The 19,742-nt window shown below is 43.5% G+C and overlaps 1 protein-coding gene across 1 annotated transcript; it reads right to left on the bottom strand.

Moving 5' to 3' along the window:
• Positions 1-1,547: 1,547 nt before the first annotated feature.
• Positions 1,548-19,450, bottom strand: LOC149277529 (pleckstrin homology domain-containing family S member 1-like). Its single transcript, XM_089502812.1, has 12 exons — positions 19,346-19,450; positions 15,706-15,912; positions 12,227-12,345; positions 11,962-12,093; positions 11,147-11,210; positions 7,219-7,296; positions 6,628-6,717; positions 5,823-5,939; positions 4,709-4,800; positions 2,831-2,932; positions 2,159-2,294; positions 1,548-1,556 (listed from the first exon to the last, which is right to left on the bottom strand). Exons 1-12 carry the CDS (start codon positions 19,448-19,450, stop codon positions 1,548-1,550), a joined length of 1,251 nt encoding a protein of 416 aa, XP_089358938.1.
• Positions 19,451-19,742: the final 292 nt, after the last annotated feature.

Below are 19,742 nucleotides of genomic sequence, written 5' to 3'. Positions count from 1 at the left end.
AACTTTTCACAGCTCCGCAGGACACGAGTTACTGGGATTCGTAACATTTCCGGCCGCGTAATGTAACACATTTTGGTATTTATCTTGTTTTATTAGGATAAATGACACGCAATACATCCATAAATATACATTATACAAAATCTGAAATATACATAGTCATTCATAGCTCGCTAAACATATAAAGTGCATTGTTGTAAAAATACAAAGAGTGCCCAGAAGCTTACAGCGATTGAACTGAAATTAATTGAAGGGCGGTTATTGGGCAGTCATTTCGCGTTAAATGATTCTTTTGCTAACTTCACGATTTCGATTTTATTGCAAGTGGAGTAAATATATCCGGCGCGTTAACCCCGAAAGTGAAAACATTTAAAACACTGAGTAAATGGGGATAAAAGCGTGAAAAAACCCTAGATGGGTGATAAAGATTCTGGACTTTAAGCCCTCCTACCTACCCCAGACAGTCTTCAGTAGCAGCTATACGTGCGCAGTTCGGGCAGAAGCTGCGCATGCACAGGTGGTGTCAGGATGTGTATTAAACTCCATGAAAACCCTCCAGTAACAGATACATTTTTGGGCAGTAAAAATAAGTATCTCTATAGAAGATTTCTTTTTTTTTGTTTTATGTGACTTGTAGCCACACATACTTTTAATTGGTAGCCTTAGGGTTTGTTTTGGGCAAGTGCTTGAAATTATAGCACATGAAAGGCTTTTTTTTTTTCCTTCTTGGGCATATAATCGTATTTTATATTCCAAATAACAAAAATGTCTCCCCTGGTACTTGCTTTTAAAATAACGGGGCATTTTGTAATAATCGTTGGCTCCGAGGCCCAAAGTCTTCTAGAAGACCCGTCACAGGACAGGCTGGAGACGGACCTGATTTGGGCTCCTAGAAAATCCCGTAATCTTTGTAGAATAGAACAGTAACCCCCCAAAAATCCCAGCATCCGGAGGAAGCCCCGAAAGCCACAAATAAACACAATAGCGGTCGCTACAAATAGCGTTTAACTTTTTGTATTCCATCTGAACTCCAAAGGAGGGAGAAAATGTTCTACAAGGAACTTTGTTCGGAATGACAAGAAATGTGATATTTTTGCCTTTACATTTTTGGCACAAAAGGAAAAGATTCCACACCGATATAACTAAACATATATAATAAACAACTGTTACAAAACATGGAAACGCTTACATCGGGCGTATATACAACGCATACATACGTATGTACACAGAAAACAGGGAAACCCTGTACGTTACTCGTGTTCCACGTCGTAAAGTGCAACACAAAGGCACGGCCATCGTTACGTGGGCCATTGGTGCTTTTGCCAATGGATTAGACCGGACGCTGTCCATCGTCCTCTTAAAAGTCACAATTCTGTATCATTTATACCATTTGAGGTCATGGCTTACTTGCTATATTGTGATGTAATGACCAGTAAGCTGGGGACATGAATTCATCTTCATTCTGTCTGAAATCAGCTTTGTGACATCATTCTTCACCTATGCGGGGGGGGGGGGAAGACATCTCATCTTCCAGCTGCTTCTTCTGACCATTAATGTTCCTAAAAATTGGAATGAAAAATGATTAGATGTATAATTTAATGGCGTATCCATTTGTTCTGTGACATTCTGGATGTTTTTCTTTACCTTTCATTTTTTTATGAGTTTTTGCATCTGCATCCTTCGGTGTGGAAAACATCGGCTTTTGGGTTACGGACGACCGTCAGTCTCACCTGTGAACGATGAATGTCTGTGAGCAAGACTAAAGCTAAGGATGTTTACCGCCCCGAACCAACATTGTCTTATTGATCACAGAGATGACAACCCAAAGAACTTTATGATGTCTTCTAGCGACCAACATTCAGGATCGCTTCAGCTTTCAAGTCATCAAAAAGTTCCTTCTTCAAGAACGGACCTCTGAAGGTGTGAAGGTTTGTATAGACTTGCTTAATGAATGTTGGTTCGTTAAAAGGTTCCAGAAAGTTCTTTGGCATAACCAAAAGGTGACTTAGGATTCTTTGTCAGTTTTATTCCATGGTAAAGAAGCCCCTCTTGCCGTCTGTGATATGAAACGTCTGCCCAACATGGAAAGTGCTGAGTAGACCGAAACGTTAGCTTTGGGATAAAACCAATTCTTGGAAATAAATGAAGGTTCAGAACTCACCTGATCCGATAGAGAATTCTCCAGCAATTCCATATACAAGTCATTAGATTTGGGTCCGATGTCGTTAACAGCTTTGATACGGTCGCCGTGATAAAATATGCATCCGATTTCTTTGGGGCCGTTCCATTTGGAGACGCTTTACAACGGAAAAAGAACACAAAGGAGTCGTTACAATCTAAATTCAGCAAAGGATCTCTGCTTATCTCCCAATTTCTATCAACTTTCATGGAAACCCAGAACCTGCCAGCAGATTGGCCCCCAGCGGCCCCTGTCTAGTCGCCCGTTTCTCCTGCTGTAAAGATTTAAACCTTAATCAGTCGTTGGTCTCGTCTTAGATTCAGGAGCCGTATGTCTATCCCATGCGTGTTTAATACCCTCACTGTATTACCCTCTACCACTTCTGCTGGGAGGCTGCGCCACTTACCTATCACCCTCTCAGTAAAGTAAAACTTCCCTCCATACCATCTCAGCATCCAATGCTTTAGTGTTAGAGTCAGGACTCTTGTAACATTTCTCCTTGTATTTAAATCCCTCTCCCTCCATTATTAGATTTCTCATCTTTCCTGATCAGTTTCTGATACTTTTCTGATTTCAAATTCCATTTCGAGATAAAGAAAATTCCAAATCAATGTATTCTTACACTGCGGTAACCCATAGATAATCAATACTTACCATAAATATTCCCCGACTTCTTCTACAGTCAAAAAGTTTTTCAAGTGTTCCTTCAGCATGGAAATTTCTACTTCCACCAAATCATCTTGATTTTGTTTCTCGCTGGAAGGAAACATCATATTTATAATTATTACAGAAATCCTCTTTTAAAAATATGATTTTCTTGATTTCAGGGCTAAGGTCTCAGGGGCCCCGAAATTCTCTCTTCAGTTTTTTTCTGTTATATTCTGTAAACTGTTTATTGTGCATTTTTTATTGATAATTAGAGAAATCTTTAATATATTATTCGTATTACATTTTAGTGGTGGTTTATTAGCTGAAATGAACACTTAAGGGAAAACAGTCACTTTTTTTAAGTTTTATTTTTTAATACAATTTATTTTATATACCTTAAAATTAAGCTATTCGCCCCTCTCACACCTCTCGTTTTCTAGGAGGTCAGAATGTTTGCTGGGTATGAGGGGATGGCAGGGTTCTACAGCCCTAAAAGCCCTGATAATGTGTATAGAAACAGCAGGGAACAGCTTTATAAATTAAACGGGGTAAACAAAAACAATATTATTCTTCTAAATGCCCCACTCAGTGACACAAATACCCAGCAATGGGGCACAAAGTCACATAAAAAGTCCAGGTAAAGCCCCGCCCCCAGCCACACCCACCATTTCCAGCGGATCTGATCTGCCCGCACTTACAATCTTAGTGTAAACAGGTAGGTTTTTTTCAATCTGCTACCCTGGAATTTCCTTAAAGGGACGGCGCTGCCTACAGATTTGGGGGACTCTTTCTGCTCATTTGGCACAGACGCCTCCTTTGTGGATAAACTAAAAAAACAACAAAAAAAAACTTTAAAAAGTAGTTTTTCTATATTCCTAACTTAGGGGAGTTTGTGTGGGGGGGTAGTGAATACATATAGGGGGCTTCTCCAGGACGGGGGGCACCATGCAACCTTAAAGGGACTTCTCATTATCATATTATAGAACGTCGACTTGACAATACAGATTAGAACCAAGAACCTGCCGGCAGATCGGCCCCCAATCTCCTTTTTATAACCTGAAAGCGTGAACCTTAAGGAGTTCTGTCACTTTCACAGCGTTTAGATAACTAATTGATTTTATTAAAATGACCTGTCAAACAATTCATGTGATTTTAACCCTTTGCGTGGTAGTGATGGGGGTGCTTTGGAGATGCTTAAATAAATAAACCTATATTTTTTTTAGAGAAAGTTAGATTATTCAATGATACTTAGTTTAAGGCAAAGTTACCATCAAATTACGTGATATAATGGTAAAAAAATGTCACTATCGTACAGCGCTGTGGAATATGATGGTGCTATATAAATCCATATTAAATAATAATTTACTATATATAACATGTTTAACATAACAAGGGCTTAAATGTTATAATTACAGAAACAATATATATTCTGGCTTAGGGTGTTGAGAGTCCACAAAGGCTCATCAGCCCCTTTTCTAAAGTAAAAATTAAGATAAAAGAAAAGCGCAAAGTTAGCATAAAATCACATGATATAATGGTAAAAAATAATTTTTAACTTGTACAGCGCCATGGAATATGACAGCGCTATATAAACCAATAAATAATAATAATTTCAGTATAAATAACAGTCTATGAATTACATTTTGGCAACTGCTGACAATAGGAGGCGATAGTACTTTCTGAGCCCAGTTTGCTTCTACAGAGCTGGCGTTCTAGGGGTTAAAGCATGAGACTGATTTACCCCACTTCTGATGGAAGGCTGTTCCATTGATCTACCACAATCTAAGAAATTTTTATTAAAAGTTTCCTGCTTTGAGAGGATAAAATGTATCTCTTTCAGTATTACGATAACGAACATTAATAAGAAAATGTTAGATTTCTTACACAGATTTCATGGGTATGTAGACATTTTCTTCAATTTCCGAATCGTCGGCTCCATCACTTTGGCACCCGGACTCCGGAGAGGCATCTCGGCGCTGATAACAATAATACTAATATTAATAATGAATTAACATAGAACTCGCCGGCAGATCGGCCCCCATTCGGCCCGTCTAGTCTGCCCGTTTCTCCTGCTGTAAAGACGTTCAGCCATATGCCTATCCCATGCATATCCCATGTTTAAATTCCATCACTGTATTAGCCACTACCACTTCTGCTGGGAGAATGTGCCACTTATCTACTACCCTCTTTAGTGAATTAAAATTCTGAATTGAGATTCTACTGTGAAGCCCTTATTAGAATACAAGAGTGAGATTACTCTGTGTGTTCCACAGAAAGAATAGTGGAGAGTGAGAAAAATAATGTACAGTGGAGGGATCTGAATAGCAGAAGGTTGAGAGTGAGAGAGAAGAACAGAGGAGGGATCAGGATGGTGGAGAGTCAGAGAGAAGAACAGAGGAGAGATCAGGATGGTGGAGAGTGAGAGAGAAGAACAGAGGAGGGATCAGGAGAGTGAGAGAGAAGAACAGAGGAGGGATCAGGATGGTGGAGAGTCAGAGAGAAGAACAGAGTAGAGATCAGGATGGTGGAGAGTGAGAGAGAAGAACAGAGGAGGGATCAGGAGAGTGAGAGAGAAGAACAGAGGAGGGATCAGGATAGTGGAGAGAGAGAGAGAGAAGAACAGAGGAGGGATCAGGATAGTGGAGAGTCAGAGAGAAGAACAGAGGAGAGATCAGGATGATGGAGAGTGAGAGAGAAGAACAGAGGAGGGATCAGGATGGTGGAGAGTGAGAGAGAAGAACAGAGGAGAGATCAGGATGATGGAGAGTGAGAGAGAAGAACAGAGGAGGGATCAGGATAGTGGAGAGTGAGAGAGAAGAAAAGAGGAGGGATCAGGATAATGGAGAGTGAGAGAGAACAGAGGAGGGATCAGGATGGTGGAGAGGAACTTGGCTTAACATTGAGGGGGGAGAGAACCCAATAACCCGGCGCCGTACTGCGGGGGGAAACGGGAGAGAGAAGAATTCAGAGACTCCCCCATGTTCTGGAGACATTGTACCGGATATAGTCTGCGCGGAACGTCGTATTTATTCTCTTCGGATTCCGTCTCGCTTACGTAATCTGGCTGGGGGAACGTTTCCTCAGAAGATTGGCTACTGTGACCTCTGCGCGTCCGCTGGAACCCAAGGAAGAGATATAAAGGGGTTAACTCCACAGTCTGGGGTGACACGGGCAAAAACGTCAACTACGGGACATCTACCAGTTAAATAAACATTCTAAAAATAAAGAAAACATTCTATATTATGGAATCTATAAGAATGAGGGAACTTTGTATCTAGATTTGAATTGTTGTAATTACTGAAATTCTGTAACAAATTATTATAAATCCAGCAACACCGAAAATATTAATGTAAAAAAATATCATAATACGCCAAACACTAACAGCACCACACTGGCCCACATGGACGGCCATCTGACCCTTGTTAAGGGTGATCCCCCATTTTTGGGGTACATCCCAAACCCCTGATTAGGGACTTCTGTGCCGGGTCGTTATGTGTCCCCAAAAAGTTAATCAAATATTGAAAGTAACCTGGATTTCTGTATTAAAAGTCTGTCCTTTTTTTGCTGACTCTATTTAAGGAGTTGGTCTTGTCTTAGATTCAGGAGCCATTAGCCTCTACCATCTCTGCCGGGAGGCTGTTCCATTCATCTACCACCCTCGCAGGGAGGTAAGATGGTGGGAGATGGTATAAGCCAAAGAGCTTCTATAATTTCAGCTCAGAGGGTGTGCTACTGAACTGACCATAAACTCGCCCAGACTTACAGGCCCTTAATGCCAACCTACGCAGGGCATATCCGCTTACCTGCAGAGTATTCATTGGTTGGGGGTGGTCAGGCAGTGGAATGGTACTTCGGTCTGCGTAGTTGATCTGTACATCAACACGGAGCCCCCCCTGAGAGGTCACAAAGAGATCTTTCACAAACAGCAGTTCATGCAGGGACTGGCATGTAAAAAAGGACTACAATTCCCACGATCCCTAATTTGTACCCAAATCTATGCTTTTGTTTACTTAGTTTAACCTGAGATCGGTGGCAGAGCCAGCATTATCCTATTAATGTCTCTTTCTCGTCTCCCCCCCACCTCTTACAAAGGCTGCCTGAACCAATCAGCAACAATCAGCAGCTTAATAGAGGGGAGATAACTTAATGGGGAGGAATAATCCTGCAGCACCTGCAGGAAGTTAAGATGGCCGCTTCCATGGGAAATACATAAAGGGGGGGGGGTTCTAATATTTATCCATTGTTTTTTATTTTAGATCCCCTTTAATTGTATCCATTATTTTATTTTCTTAATAAAGCCATGGAAGTGTCAGGCGAGTGGAGAGCACGCGAGGCTTCCCCTCGTTTAGAAGACGCGGAATGTGATCGAAGAGCCGGGATATAGGCCACCTCACCTTTTGTTGCTGACTTGCTGTTGGCGACGTTTTACAGATCACACCTGGGTCTGTGTGAGATCTCTCCCTCTCGTTTTCCTGTAAAAAAAAGCATTGCGGCATTCATCAGGACCCATTGTACAGCACCACGGAGTATGATGGCGCTATATAAATCAATAAATAATATTAATAAAAGTGATTTATGGAAGGTGAGAATCATAAAAACAGGGATCAGTTTCTCTCTAGAATCTGCCGGCAGATCGGCCCCCTGCGGCCCCCGTCTAGTCTGCCCGTTTCTCCTGCTGTAACGACTCAAACCTTAATCAGTCGTTGGTCTCGTCTTAGATTCAGGAGCCGTATGTCTATCCCATGCATGTTTAATACCCTCACTGTATCACCCTCTACCACTTCTGCTGGGAGGCTGTTCCAATTATCTACCACCCTCTCAGTAATGTAAAACCTTCTTCTGACCCTCTAGTGTTAGATTCTGGCCTCTTGTTGGGGGCAGACATTATCTGATATGGTTCTTTATGACGTGTCTCGTGATAATTCATCTTATAATATATACTGTATGTCGTTTAACTTACTTCAGCCAATTGATTTCCACTTTTTGGATAGTTTTCAGGATATGATTTGGGTCGATCATCCTGACAATAAAACAAAAAAAGTAACAAAATAAAAACAAAAGTAATAAAACTGTTGTAATACAGAACTTTATACAGTAATACCCCCCAGTGCTGTATACAGTAATATAACCCCCCAGCGCTGTATACAGTAATATAACCCCCAGTGCTGTATACAGTAATATAACCCCCAGCGCTGTATACAGTAATATAACCCCCAGCACTGTATACAGTAATACCGCCCAGTGCTGTATACAGTAATATAACCCCCAGCGCTGTATACAGTAATATAACCCCCCAGCGCTGTATACAGTAATATAACCCCCCAGTGCTGTATACAGTAATATAACCCCCCAGCGCTGTATACAGTAATATAACCCCCAGTGCTGTATACAGTAATATAACCCCCAGCGCTGTATACAGTAATATAACCCCCAGCACTGTATACAGTAATACCACCCAGTGCTGTATACAGTAATATAACCCCCAGCACTGTATACAGTAATATAACCCCCCAGTGCTGTATACAGTAATATAACCCCCCAGCGCTGTATACAGTAATATAACCCCCAGCGCTGTATACAGTAATATAACCCCCAGCGCTGTATACAGTAATACCCCCCAGTGCTGTATACAGTAATATAACCCCCAGCGCTGTATACAGTAATATAACCTCCCAGCGCTGTATACAGTAATATAACCCCCCAGTGCTGTATACAGTAATATAACCCCCCAGCGCTGTATACAGTAATATAACCCCCAGTGCTGTATACAGTAATATAACCCCCAGCGCTGTATACAGTAATATAACCCCCAGCACTGTATACAGTAATACCCCCCAGTGCTGTATACAGTAATATAACCCCCAGCGCTGTATACAGTAATATAACCCCCCAGCGCTGTATACAGTAATATAACCCCAGCGCTGTATACAGTAATATAACCCCCAGCGCTGTATACAGTAATATAACCCCCAGCGCTGTATACAGTAATATAACCCCCCAGCGCTGTATACAGTAATATAACCCCCCAGCGCTGTATACAGTAATATAACCCCCCAGCGCTGTATACAGTAATATAACCCCCAGCACTGTATACAGTAATAACCCCCCGGGGCTGTATACAGTAATATAACCCCCAGCGCTGTATACAGTAATATAACCCCCCAGCACTGTATACAGTAATATAACCCCCCCTAGCGCTGTATACATGAGCGTAGGAACCGGGGGGGGACGGGGGGACAGATCCTCCCCAGTAACTCATGCGGGGGGGACCGATAATGAAGAAATCCTCCCCAGGGCCGTAGGAACCCCCCCCCAATAGAAACGCCGCAAATGCGGCCCGCGAGACCTCGAGGTGCGACCCGCGTAAGATCGGCAGCCAGGGCAACCGATCTTACGCGGTTTGCACCTCGAGCCCTGCTACTTAGCTGCGGGAGGGTCTTCTGTACTGCACAGAGGAAGCGGAACCCAGCAGAGTTCACTTGACATCACATCACATCCTGCGTTCTGTGCAGTACCAGAGAACGCAGAGGGAGGCCGCGCCTTCTGAAGTCTGTGAGCGGCATCGAGCAGCTGCAGTGCAGGTAAGGGGGTGGGGAGGGTGTTTGAATGAGTATGCGTGATTGAGGGAATGAATCTGTGAATGAATGAGTATATGAATGAATGAGTGTGTGTGATAGCATGGATGTGTAAGTGCTGGAATCTAGGCATGATGGGACTGTGATTGCTGTTAGCAATCACACTCCTATCATGCCAAGTCAGCCAGTACATGCTGAAACCTAGCTAGCTGCCCCCTTGTGTATTGATGCTGCCAGCAATATGGGGTCTGCACATCACTTACAGCCACCCTGTACCAGCGTGTACTGGCTGTCTGGGTATGACAGAAGTGTGATTGCTGTTAGCAATCACACTCCTATCATGCCAAGTCATATTGATAAATTTTTTTTGGCTAAGTGAACCGTGAATGTTTTGGTCCAGAAGTTTCATTTCGGTGCATCCCTAGAATAAATAGAACTATTTCATTTTTAATTATCCTGAGTCCTGAATTTGTAGTCACAAAACTTTCTAGGCCCAGAAATCAGTGAGAGGAAAAGTAAAGGTTTTGTGTCATTTACTTTATTTTAATCTGCATATTTTATTAAAGGCCATATTTTCTCACAGTGAAAAATGAGTGCGGCCCGCGCACGGATACAATACTGATGAAGTGGCCCACTGCAGAACACCCCTGGGGTAGACAGTGAGAAGGGGGGGTAGGGAGAGGGTAGCTGGTGAGAAGGGGGCGGTAGGGAGAGGGTAGCTAGTGAGAAGGGGGCGATAGGGAGAGGGTAGCTAGTGAGAAGAGAGGGTAGCTAGTGAGAAGGGGGGTAGGGAGAGGGTAGATAGTGTGAGAAGGGAGGGGGTAGATACTAAGAAAGTGTGAGAGGGGGTAGATAGTGTGAGAAGGGGGAGAGGGGGTAGATAGTGTGAGAGATGGGGAGAAAGTGGGGATCTGATGGGGGGAAATGCTGTCCCCCCCAGATTTTTAGGGGTTCCTACGCCCATGGCTGTATACAGTAATATAACCCCCTAGCGCTGTATACAGTAATATAACCCCCCTAGCGCTGTATACAGTAATATAACCCCCCCTAGCGCTGTATACAGTAATATAACCCCCTAGCGCTGTATACAGTAATATAACCCCCCTAGCGCTGTATACAGTAATATAACCCCCCAGCGCTGTATACAGTAATATAACCCCCAGCACTGTATACAGTAATATAACCCCCAGCGCTGTATACAGTAATATAACCCCCCAGCACTGTATACAGTAATATAACCCCCAGCGCTGTATACAGTAATATAACCCCCAGCGCTGTATACAGTAATATAACCCCCCAGCGCTGTATAAAGTAACAATCCCAGCCTTTGGCTTTATTTGATTGGATCTGAGAAGCCTCCAAGGTGCCAAAAACCCCAATCGGTACCCGATCTCACTCAATAAAACCCTCAGTTTTACCCCTTTCACATTTTCATATGATTCTGCATTTGATTGGTTGTCTCCTTACATTTAATGTTTCAGACGAGGGTCTGGGAGGCTTTGGGTGTAAAATCTTTGGTCCGCTTATATCCTATAAACAAAAAAAAAAGGATGAATTTTATGCCGAGGGAAACAGCCTGTAACTGGCGTATTACACGCTGCTTCCTCCGAATCCTGGCACATTGATAAAGATAAATCATATATTTTATATAATTTAATGAGACACCCGTGGCATAACACACGATAAAGCGCCTTGTGCAATATTCCCCGATATCATGTGTTATAACCCATTTTATTATAGCTCTTACCGTGCTTGTGTTCTCTTTGATCCATGCATTTGTGAGGCACTCGTACCAATCATCAAGTTCTTCCCTGCAAAATTAAAAAGAGGAAAAAAGGTAAAAAAAAAATTAAAATTTTTAAGCTTTTGAGGCCTCAGAGGTCTCTTCTTTAGATGGAATGGAAATAGAGACCTCTGAGGTCCCAGAATTGTAATTGTTTGCGTTCTGTTTCTACAATATATTTATTATATTATGCTATAATTAAAATTAATATCAAGATTTTAATGTATTTTGTACTTTCCAAAAAAAACCCACAAATCTTATGTAATGTGATTTTTTTTGTCTATGTCAGCTCAAAAAATAGGTATCAATTTTGACACCATTTTTTTCCTAGGCTAATATAACTACCTTATATCCATTTTTTGGAGATAAGGAAGTTTTAAGGATTTGATTTCCCTTTTTATCATTAATTTTACATACTTTTAAAAAAAATCCAGAAATGAAATCCAGATTTATATTTTGTTTATTTAGACATTTTATGCAAATTCCCCTCTGTTTCCCACAATCCCTCAGTGCAGGCAGCATTGGAATCCTCCCGCCAGCCCGAGCAGGAAGTTGGAAGCCGCTTCCTGTTCTCTCCTACATCAGCCCGAGCAGGAAGTTGTATGTCGCTTCCTGTTCTCTTCCTACCTTAGCAAGAAGTTGGAAGCCACTTCCTGTTCTCTCCCGTCAGCCCGAGCAGGAAGTTGGAAGCCACTTCCTGTTCTCTCCCGTCAGCCCGAGCAGGAAGTTGGAAGCTATTTACATAAATTCCGTTATTTCAAACATATTTGTGAACTCACTCTATCTCATCGCTGAGGTAAAAGTCCCGATCCTCAGTTTTGACGCGGATTACTTTGTGATGAGAAATATTAAAACTGCTCAAGATGGCCGACATCTTCTCCGAATTGTATTCCTTCTTAATGCTTTTGATACTGAGAGAGAAAAGAAATAAATAAAACTGATAAATGAATAGAAAATCAACTAAAAATCTGCTCTTCTGCCCCAGAATGGATTGTGAGCGCTCAATGTTTTGGAAACATAAAAATGCTTCTTTGAGGTACATACTTGCAGATTTTAATGGTGCCTTTCATTTTTTCTGACACGCCGTCGGGCTCGTAGTAGGAGAGGATGAACTTATTATCCGTAGTTTGAAAAAGTTTAAAGAGACGCACTTTCCACGAAGACTAAAAATAAAAAAATAAAAAAAAAGGAATTTAGGTTAAATATACATTTTTTGTAACATTAAAACCATTTAAAGCTTGTGCTTTTTTGTCAATTCGTATAAAAGTTTTGGAGGTATTTTGTTTATAAATAAGAGACGGTTTTACCCCAGGAGAGCTGTGATCGGTGGCAGAGCCAGCATTTTTAATCAATTTCCTTTTCTAAAGTTCTCCCCTCCCCCATCATTACAAATTCTGCCAGAACCAATCCGCAGCAATCAGCAATTTAACAAGGGAGAGATAACTTCATGGGGAGGAATAATCCTGCAGATCCCGGGGACGGCTGCTCCCGTGGTATAGAAATATTTCAAAAAAAAAAACCATTAATAAAAATGTTTAATAACAATGTCTCAGATTCAGAATATCAGGTGACTGATAATTTACAAAGTAAACAATTTCATTCAATTACCCGATTGTTAAAGATGTAGGGCGGAGGAGATTTGATCAGGGATCCCCTCTTAATTTCATTTGCATCTGAAAATGGGGGAAAAAATACACATTTTTGAATAAGTGGAGAAAAAAGTGTTTAATAAAACCTTTACTAAAATATACTATTTGTTAAAAGCGGATATAAATACATATGTCAGGTAACTGAAAATTTTAAAAAATATTTATAGATTTGGATATATATCTCTATGCATTATCTACTTCCTGCTGGCCTAAAACTGCTTATGTTTTTACAATACTGAGAGGCAGGTAGATAAGTGGAACAGCCTCCCAGCAGAAGTGGTAGAGTGTAATACCATGAGGGTATTAAACATGCATGGAATAGACATACGGCTCCTGAATCTAAGACGAGACCAACGACTGATTAAGGTCTAAGTCTTTGCAGACTAGAGGGGCCGGACAGGGGCCGATCTGCCGGCAGGTTCTGGGTTTCTATGTTTGAGGAGGATTAACCACAAGACAAATTGGGCTAATGATTGGGGCTCCTGGCAAAGTGTGGAGCGGGTGAAATGGGAGTCTATTAATTAAGTTTTAATGAGCCAAAGCTGAATAAATCCGCACCTGAGAGGGAATTCCGTTTCTTTACAAACATTTTCCTGCCGAGCGGCTTCTGCGGAATGAGAAATACAAACGATTATTATCGCGCGGTGATGCGTTATATTTATTACAAAGCAAGATATTTAGGCACATTCCCTGCTGTTTCTATACACATTATCGGGGCTTTTAGGGCTGTAGAACCCTGCGATCCCCTCACACCCAGCAAACATTCAGGGGAGGAGAGAGGGGCATCAGGGGAGGGAAGAGGGGCATCAGGGGAGGAAAGAGGGGCTGTTAACAGGGGCATCTGGGGAGGAGAGAGGGGCGTCAGGGGGAGAGAGAGGGGCGTCGGGAGAAAAAAATATTGGCATCAGGGGAAGAAAGAGAGCACAGGAGTTTGGGGTCCAAAGAGGGACTGGATAGACTAAACAGGGAGACTCGGGACGTATGTTGTCAGAATGTCTTCAAAGTGGGGACACAGTTTCTGAGAATTATGAATTATATAAACACGTTCCTCTTATTGATGTTGCCTGGGAGACATTTACATTAAATAAAAGCAACACTCAATGTATTATAAGGTTATATTAACCCCTCTTGGGCTGAATATTTACCAGGAAACAAAGTTGCAAGTTAAAATAAGACAAAACAGGAATATTCCAAATGTCTGTAAATAAAAGAAACCCGACATTCTTTCCTCTGCATATAAGATACAGGAAGAAAAAGGGTTAATTCAAGGGTTTTCAGTAAAGACAGTAAATGGTTAATATTTGAGGGCAGAAATCTTATATGAGATTATAAGAAGACCTTTGGAAGAGAACGATTCCCGATTCCCGCGTCAGAGTATTTATTAACCGCGATTTATTGTCTCGATGCACAGAAGTCTCTTTCATTAGAAGTTTTCTCCCGACTTTCCGGAATGCCGCCTAACGAGTTTCTTTCTCGAAGTGCTTTTGGTGAAGATAACTGAGTTTTGTGATTTTTGGTCATATAGGTAATTTATGTCATTTGTGCGTTAAAAGCTTGCCCCGGGTTCACATATTTACCTGACGCGTTGGGGAATAAAAAGAAAAGAAGGGGTTCGAGTCATTGGGGTGAATTTACTAAACCGCACTGATTTTACTGGAAGGATTCTCTTTATAGTATTAGAGAATTGCTATATTTACCTTTAAAAAGATATATAATAATAATAATATATATAATAAGAAGATTTCAGTCTATGAATCAAAAAACAAAAACCCAGAACCTGCCGGCAGATCGGCCTCCATTCGGCCCCCGAGTCATTGGTCTCGTCTTAGATTTAGGAGCTGTATGTCTATCCCATGCATGTTTAATACCCTCACTGTATTACCCTCTACCACCTCTGCTGGGTGTCTGTTCCACTTATCTAATGGTCATCCATCTAAGCCTCTGACCCTCTAGTGTTAGATTTATTTTTGGTGTTAGTGTAACATCGAAAATAAACTTCCCTCCTGTACTTTGTTAAATCCCTTTATGTATTTTAATGTCTCTCTCTCGAGCATATTGAGACCCCTCATCTTTCCCGATTATTTTTTCCCCATTTTAGTCGCCTCCTCTTAACTCTCTCCTGAACTCTAAAACTCTAGGTGAGGTCTGATCAGATCTGTAAACTTGTTACGTTATTACTATCATTTATTTACAATAATTTGCCTCTGAAATGGAAGAATTATTATAAACAATTAAATATAAAACAAAAAAAATTGCTTCAAAACTCGAAAATGCATCGAAAATGCATACAGCAGGCCCTGCTTCTCTGCACTGTATCCACTACCTCAAGTACTAAAGGGGATGCATGCGAAAAAAATCACTGCCAGCCTCAATAATAGAACAGCGCGATCACAACCACACAACCAACATACAATAATAAAACAACAATAACCATAATAACAATAATTACTATGAATAATAATATTAATTATAATCATAACAACAAAAACAATAACAACAACAACAGGAATACTATATATAACAATAAGAATATTATTAATAAGAATAATAATAACAACAGTAATAATAACTATAACAAAAAATAAATAAATAATAATAATAATAATAATATATATAAGAACAATAATATTAATTATAAGAAGTAAAGATCCGGCTACATTGTAATATTGTAAAAAACACCATCTCCATGCAAACCGTAATAAATAATTTGGCTGAATTATTTTATTTCTTCTTTTTTATTAACCCTTTGGTGCTTTTGATCCATGCATTGTGCTGCGCACCTTTTGATTTTGAGACTGCTTGCGATTGGCGAGGGACCCACCGTCATAAAATGTATTTTATTTTTTTTGTAAAACTATTATTTTACTTACTCACCAGTAAATGGACGTTTTGTAACGCGCTCCGAGAGGCTGCTGGCGGCTCGAAGTCCTGTGCGGAATACACGCTGAACTTGCGCCGGCTGCTTATTTGTACCGAGCGTGTCGTGAAATCTGATCTTTCAGGAATTTCCCTGCGCCGCGCACCTTTCACGGCCAGGGGAATTTTGTGCAGGTAACGGGCAGAAGGGGAAAAACCTTTGGACTGAAGACAAAACAGAACGGGTCTAAAATGTTGTTTTTGGAAGAATCTCAAAATCTGCTCCGGTTTCTTCCACCTGCGATAGCTCGCTGTTTACTGACACAAAGTTAACTCTTTCTGTTCCGAGTGTTGCAAATAGTTTTATTAGTTTTTTGTGTCTTTGGCATAAATGATGCAGCGTAGAAGTGTGCCAGGTGAGTAACCTTTTGCCAGTTTTATTAGCATTTCTTTGTTTTTTTGTAACCCTTCTAGCCTGCAATACCCTCAAAGCCTGCAATACCCTCCTCCATCTTCCCCACAACAACTGACGTTTTGCCTGCCCTCCCTGCCCCTCTCCCAGCCACCCCCGTGTTGTCCTAATATATATATATATATATATAGACAGTTATTTACCAGATCTATGTAAACGCGCCAGTAGAGAGCACCAACACTTTGGATCCATTTAGTACCCACTTCTCCCCATTAAACCATTCCAGATCCCATCCCTCTCCATCTCTCTGCCATCACAGCTATCCCAGCACCTCTACGCTAAACCTTTATATGTGAAACCTGCCTGTGTTTGCTCTGCTACTTCTGTCCCCCACATATTCCTCCCAATTCCTATCACTCTCAACCACCAAACTTAACCAACATGCGCAACTGTGACAGGGCCAGGCTAGCTGGCTCATATGTCATATGAAGTTTAGCCGGGTCACGGAGCACTTTTGTATCCGGTTCTGTATACTGTGACCCGGTAATATATTATATTGTGTTTATTGTGTAACCGGCCCAGAGACTGATGTGGATTCAGCCCCAGCCTTCAAAGAGACGATCCTATAATCTGGCTGGGGCTCTTAATCAGCCAGCACAGCCCTGTCTGCCCAGACGGCCCCCGCACTACAGGGGGGATAACACAGGTGGGGGAACCCATTGTATTCTGTAATCCCCTCACCTGATACATCCCCTGTATACTGATGGGATTTGTGATGGGATGTGGCTGATGGGATTGGGGGTTGGGTTTGGTACACATTGCATTGAGATTGTATAAAGTTCTGTGTGTTTGTAATAAAGAGAGTTCTTCTTGGTTTGCTACGAATGGTGGTCTGGATGATCCGTGGATAGCTGAGTGCGATCCGTATGAGGGACTGACTGGTGATTCCTCAGCCCTCAAACAGGGGGACCCAGCCTTGGGTACGGTGACCCTGTAACAGCAACCTAACCAATTTTATTCCTATCATCTCCAACCATAAACTCCCTCCAGTCCTTAACTGTTCCCTAACAAAGGCTCTCCTCCTCACTCATCACCTCTTCCTTTTCCCGTCTACAAGATTTCACTCGAGCTGCCCCCATGCCTCTGGAATCTAAAACCCACTTCTTCAGAGAAGCCGCACCACCTTAGCTGCTAGAACTTCCTTGTCATTGAGACAACCACCACACCACCTCTCACCCTTTCTCTGTGCCTTATACCCCCCACCCGTCACTGATACCCCCGCACCACCTCTCACCCGTCACTGATACCCCCGCACCACCTCTCACCCGTCACTGATACCCCCCACACTACCTCTCACCCGTCACTGATACCCCCGCACCACCTCTCACCCGTCACTGATACCCCCGCACCACCTCTCACCCGTCACTGATACCCCCCACACTACCTCTCACCCGGCACTGATACCCCCCGCACCACCTCTCACCCTTTCTCTGTGCCTTATACCCCCCGCACCACCTCTCACCCGTCACTGATACCCCCGCACCACCTCTCACCCGTCACTGATACCCCCCACACTACCTCTCACCCTTTCTCTGTGCCTTATACCCCCCACACTACCTCTCACCCGTCACTGATACCCCCGCACCACCTCTCACCCGTCACTGATACCCCCCACACTACCTCTCACCCGGCACTGATACCCCCCGCACCACCTCTCACCCTTTCTCTGTGCCTTATACCCCCCGCACCACCTCTCACCCGTCACTGATACCCCCGCACCACCTCTCACCCGTCACTGATACCCCCGCACCACCTCTCACCCGTCACTGATACCCCCCACACTACCTCTCACCCGTCACTGATACCCCCGCACCACCTCTCACCCGTCACTGATACCCCCCACACTACCTCTCACCCGTCACTGATACCCCCCGCACCACCTCTCACCCGTCACTGATACCCCCGCACCACCTCTCACCCGTCACTGATACCCCCGCACCACCTCTCACCCGTCACTGATACCCCCGCACCACCTCTCACCCGTCACTGATACCCCCGCACCACCTCTCACCCGTCACTGATACCCCCGCACCACCTCTCACCCGTCACTGATACCCCCGCACCACCTCTCACCCGTCACTGATACCCCCCACACTACCTCTCACCCGTCACTGATACCCCCCACACTACCTCTCACCCGGCACTGATACCCCCCGCACCACCTCTCACCCTTTCTCTGTGCCTTATACCCCCCACACTACCTCTCACCCGTCACTGATAACCCCGCACTACCTCTCACCCTTTCTCTGTGCCTTATACCCCCCGCACCACCTCTCACCCGTCACTGATACCCCCGCACCACCTCTCACCCGTCACTGATACCCCCGCACCACCTCTCACCCGTCACTGATACCCCCCACACTACCTCTCACCCGGAACTGATACCCCCCCACTACCTCTCACCCGTCACTGATACCCTCCACACTACCTCTCACCCTTTCTCTGTGCCTTATACCCCCCACACTACCTCTCACCCATCACTGATACCCCCCACACTACCTCTCACCCATCACTGATACCCCCCACACTACCTCTCACCCTTTCTCTGTGCCTTATACCCCCCACACTACCTCTCACCCGTCACTGATACCCCCGCACCACCTCTCACCCGTCACTGATACCCCCGCACCACCTCTCACCCGTCACTGATACCCCCCACACTACCTCTCACCCGGAACTGATACCCCCCCACTACCTCTCACCCGTCACTGATACCCTCCACACTACCTCTCACCCTTTCTCTGTGCCTTATACCCCCCACACTACCTCTCACCCATCACTGATACCCCCCACACTACCTCTCACCCATCACTGATACCCCCCACACTACCTCTCACCCTTTCTCTGTGCCTTATACCCCCCACACTACCTCTCACCCATCACTGATACCCCCCACACTACCTCTCACCCTTTCTCTGTGCCTTTTACCCCCCACACTACCTCTCACCCGTCACTGATACCCCCCGCACCACCTCTCACCCTTTCTCTGTGCCTTATGTTTGTCACCCCATTTCCCTCTAGATTGTAAGCTTGCGAGCCGGGCTCTCTCCACCTAATGTATCCCTTGAATTTATGTATTGTATTAAGCGCTGCGTAAACTGTTGGCGCTATATAAATAAAGGATAATAATAATAATAATGTGGATATCAAAGAGTATTTTTGTGTTCTGCCGAGGGCCGGACTGACGATGACCGAGTGACCCTGTCGCTTTAAGGCCAGCAGCCGCCTGTTGATGGAAGGGCAGCCGGCGGCTGGATTGCCTGCGGACCCACGCCTCGCGTTTGTGCTCATGGCGACCGGGCATATCCTTACTCCCACCGGAGTGGCAGATGGTGTATGTGGGGCTGTCGCCCAGCGGCCCACCAGGTGTTTGCCTGGACTGGTTCTTTTGGCTTTCTACAAAGCCTATTCCAGCATGTTTTGGGGTAGAATCAGGAGTATCGCTAACACAGTCCTGTGCATGCCCGATGTTCGATTTGGCAACAAACTACGGGGTCGATTAAAACCATGTTTGATACAAAAAGTTTGGCGTTCTCTGCCAACCAACTAATAATTCATATTATTGTCTTGTGGGCAGAGATTA

The sequence above is a fragment of the Sceloporus occidentalis genome, unplaced genomic scaffold, assembly GCF_023333645.1.
Source record: "Sceloporus occidentalis isolate IW3139 unplaced genomic scaffold, rSceOcc1.0.p SCAF_212, whole genome shotgun sequence".
In the NCBI taxonomy this organism is placed as follows: Eukaryota; Metazoa; Chordata; class Lepidosauria; order Squamata; family Phrynosomatidae; genus Sceloporus; species Sceloporus occidentalis.
This window is presented reverse-complemented; position numbering and strand designations above follow the sequence as displayed.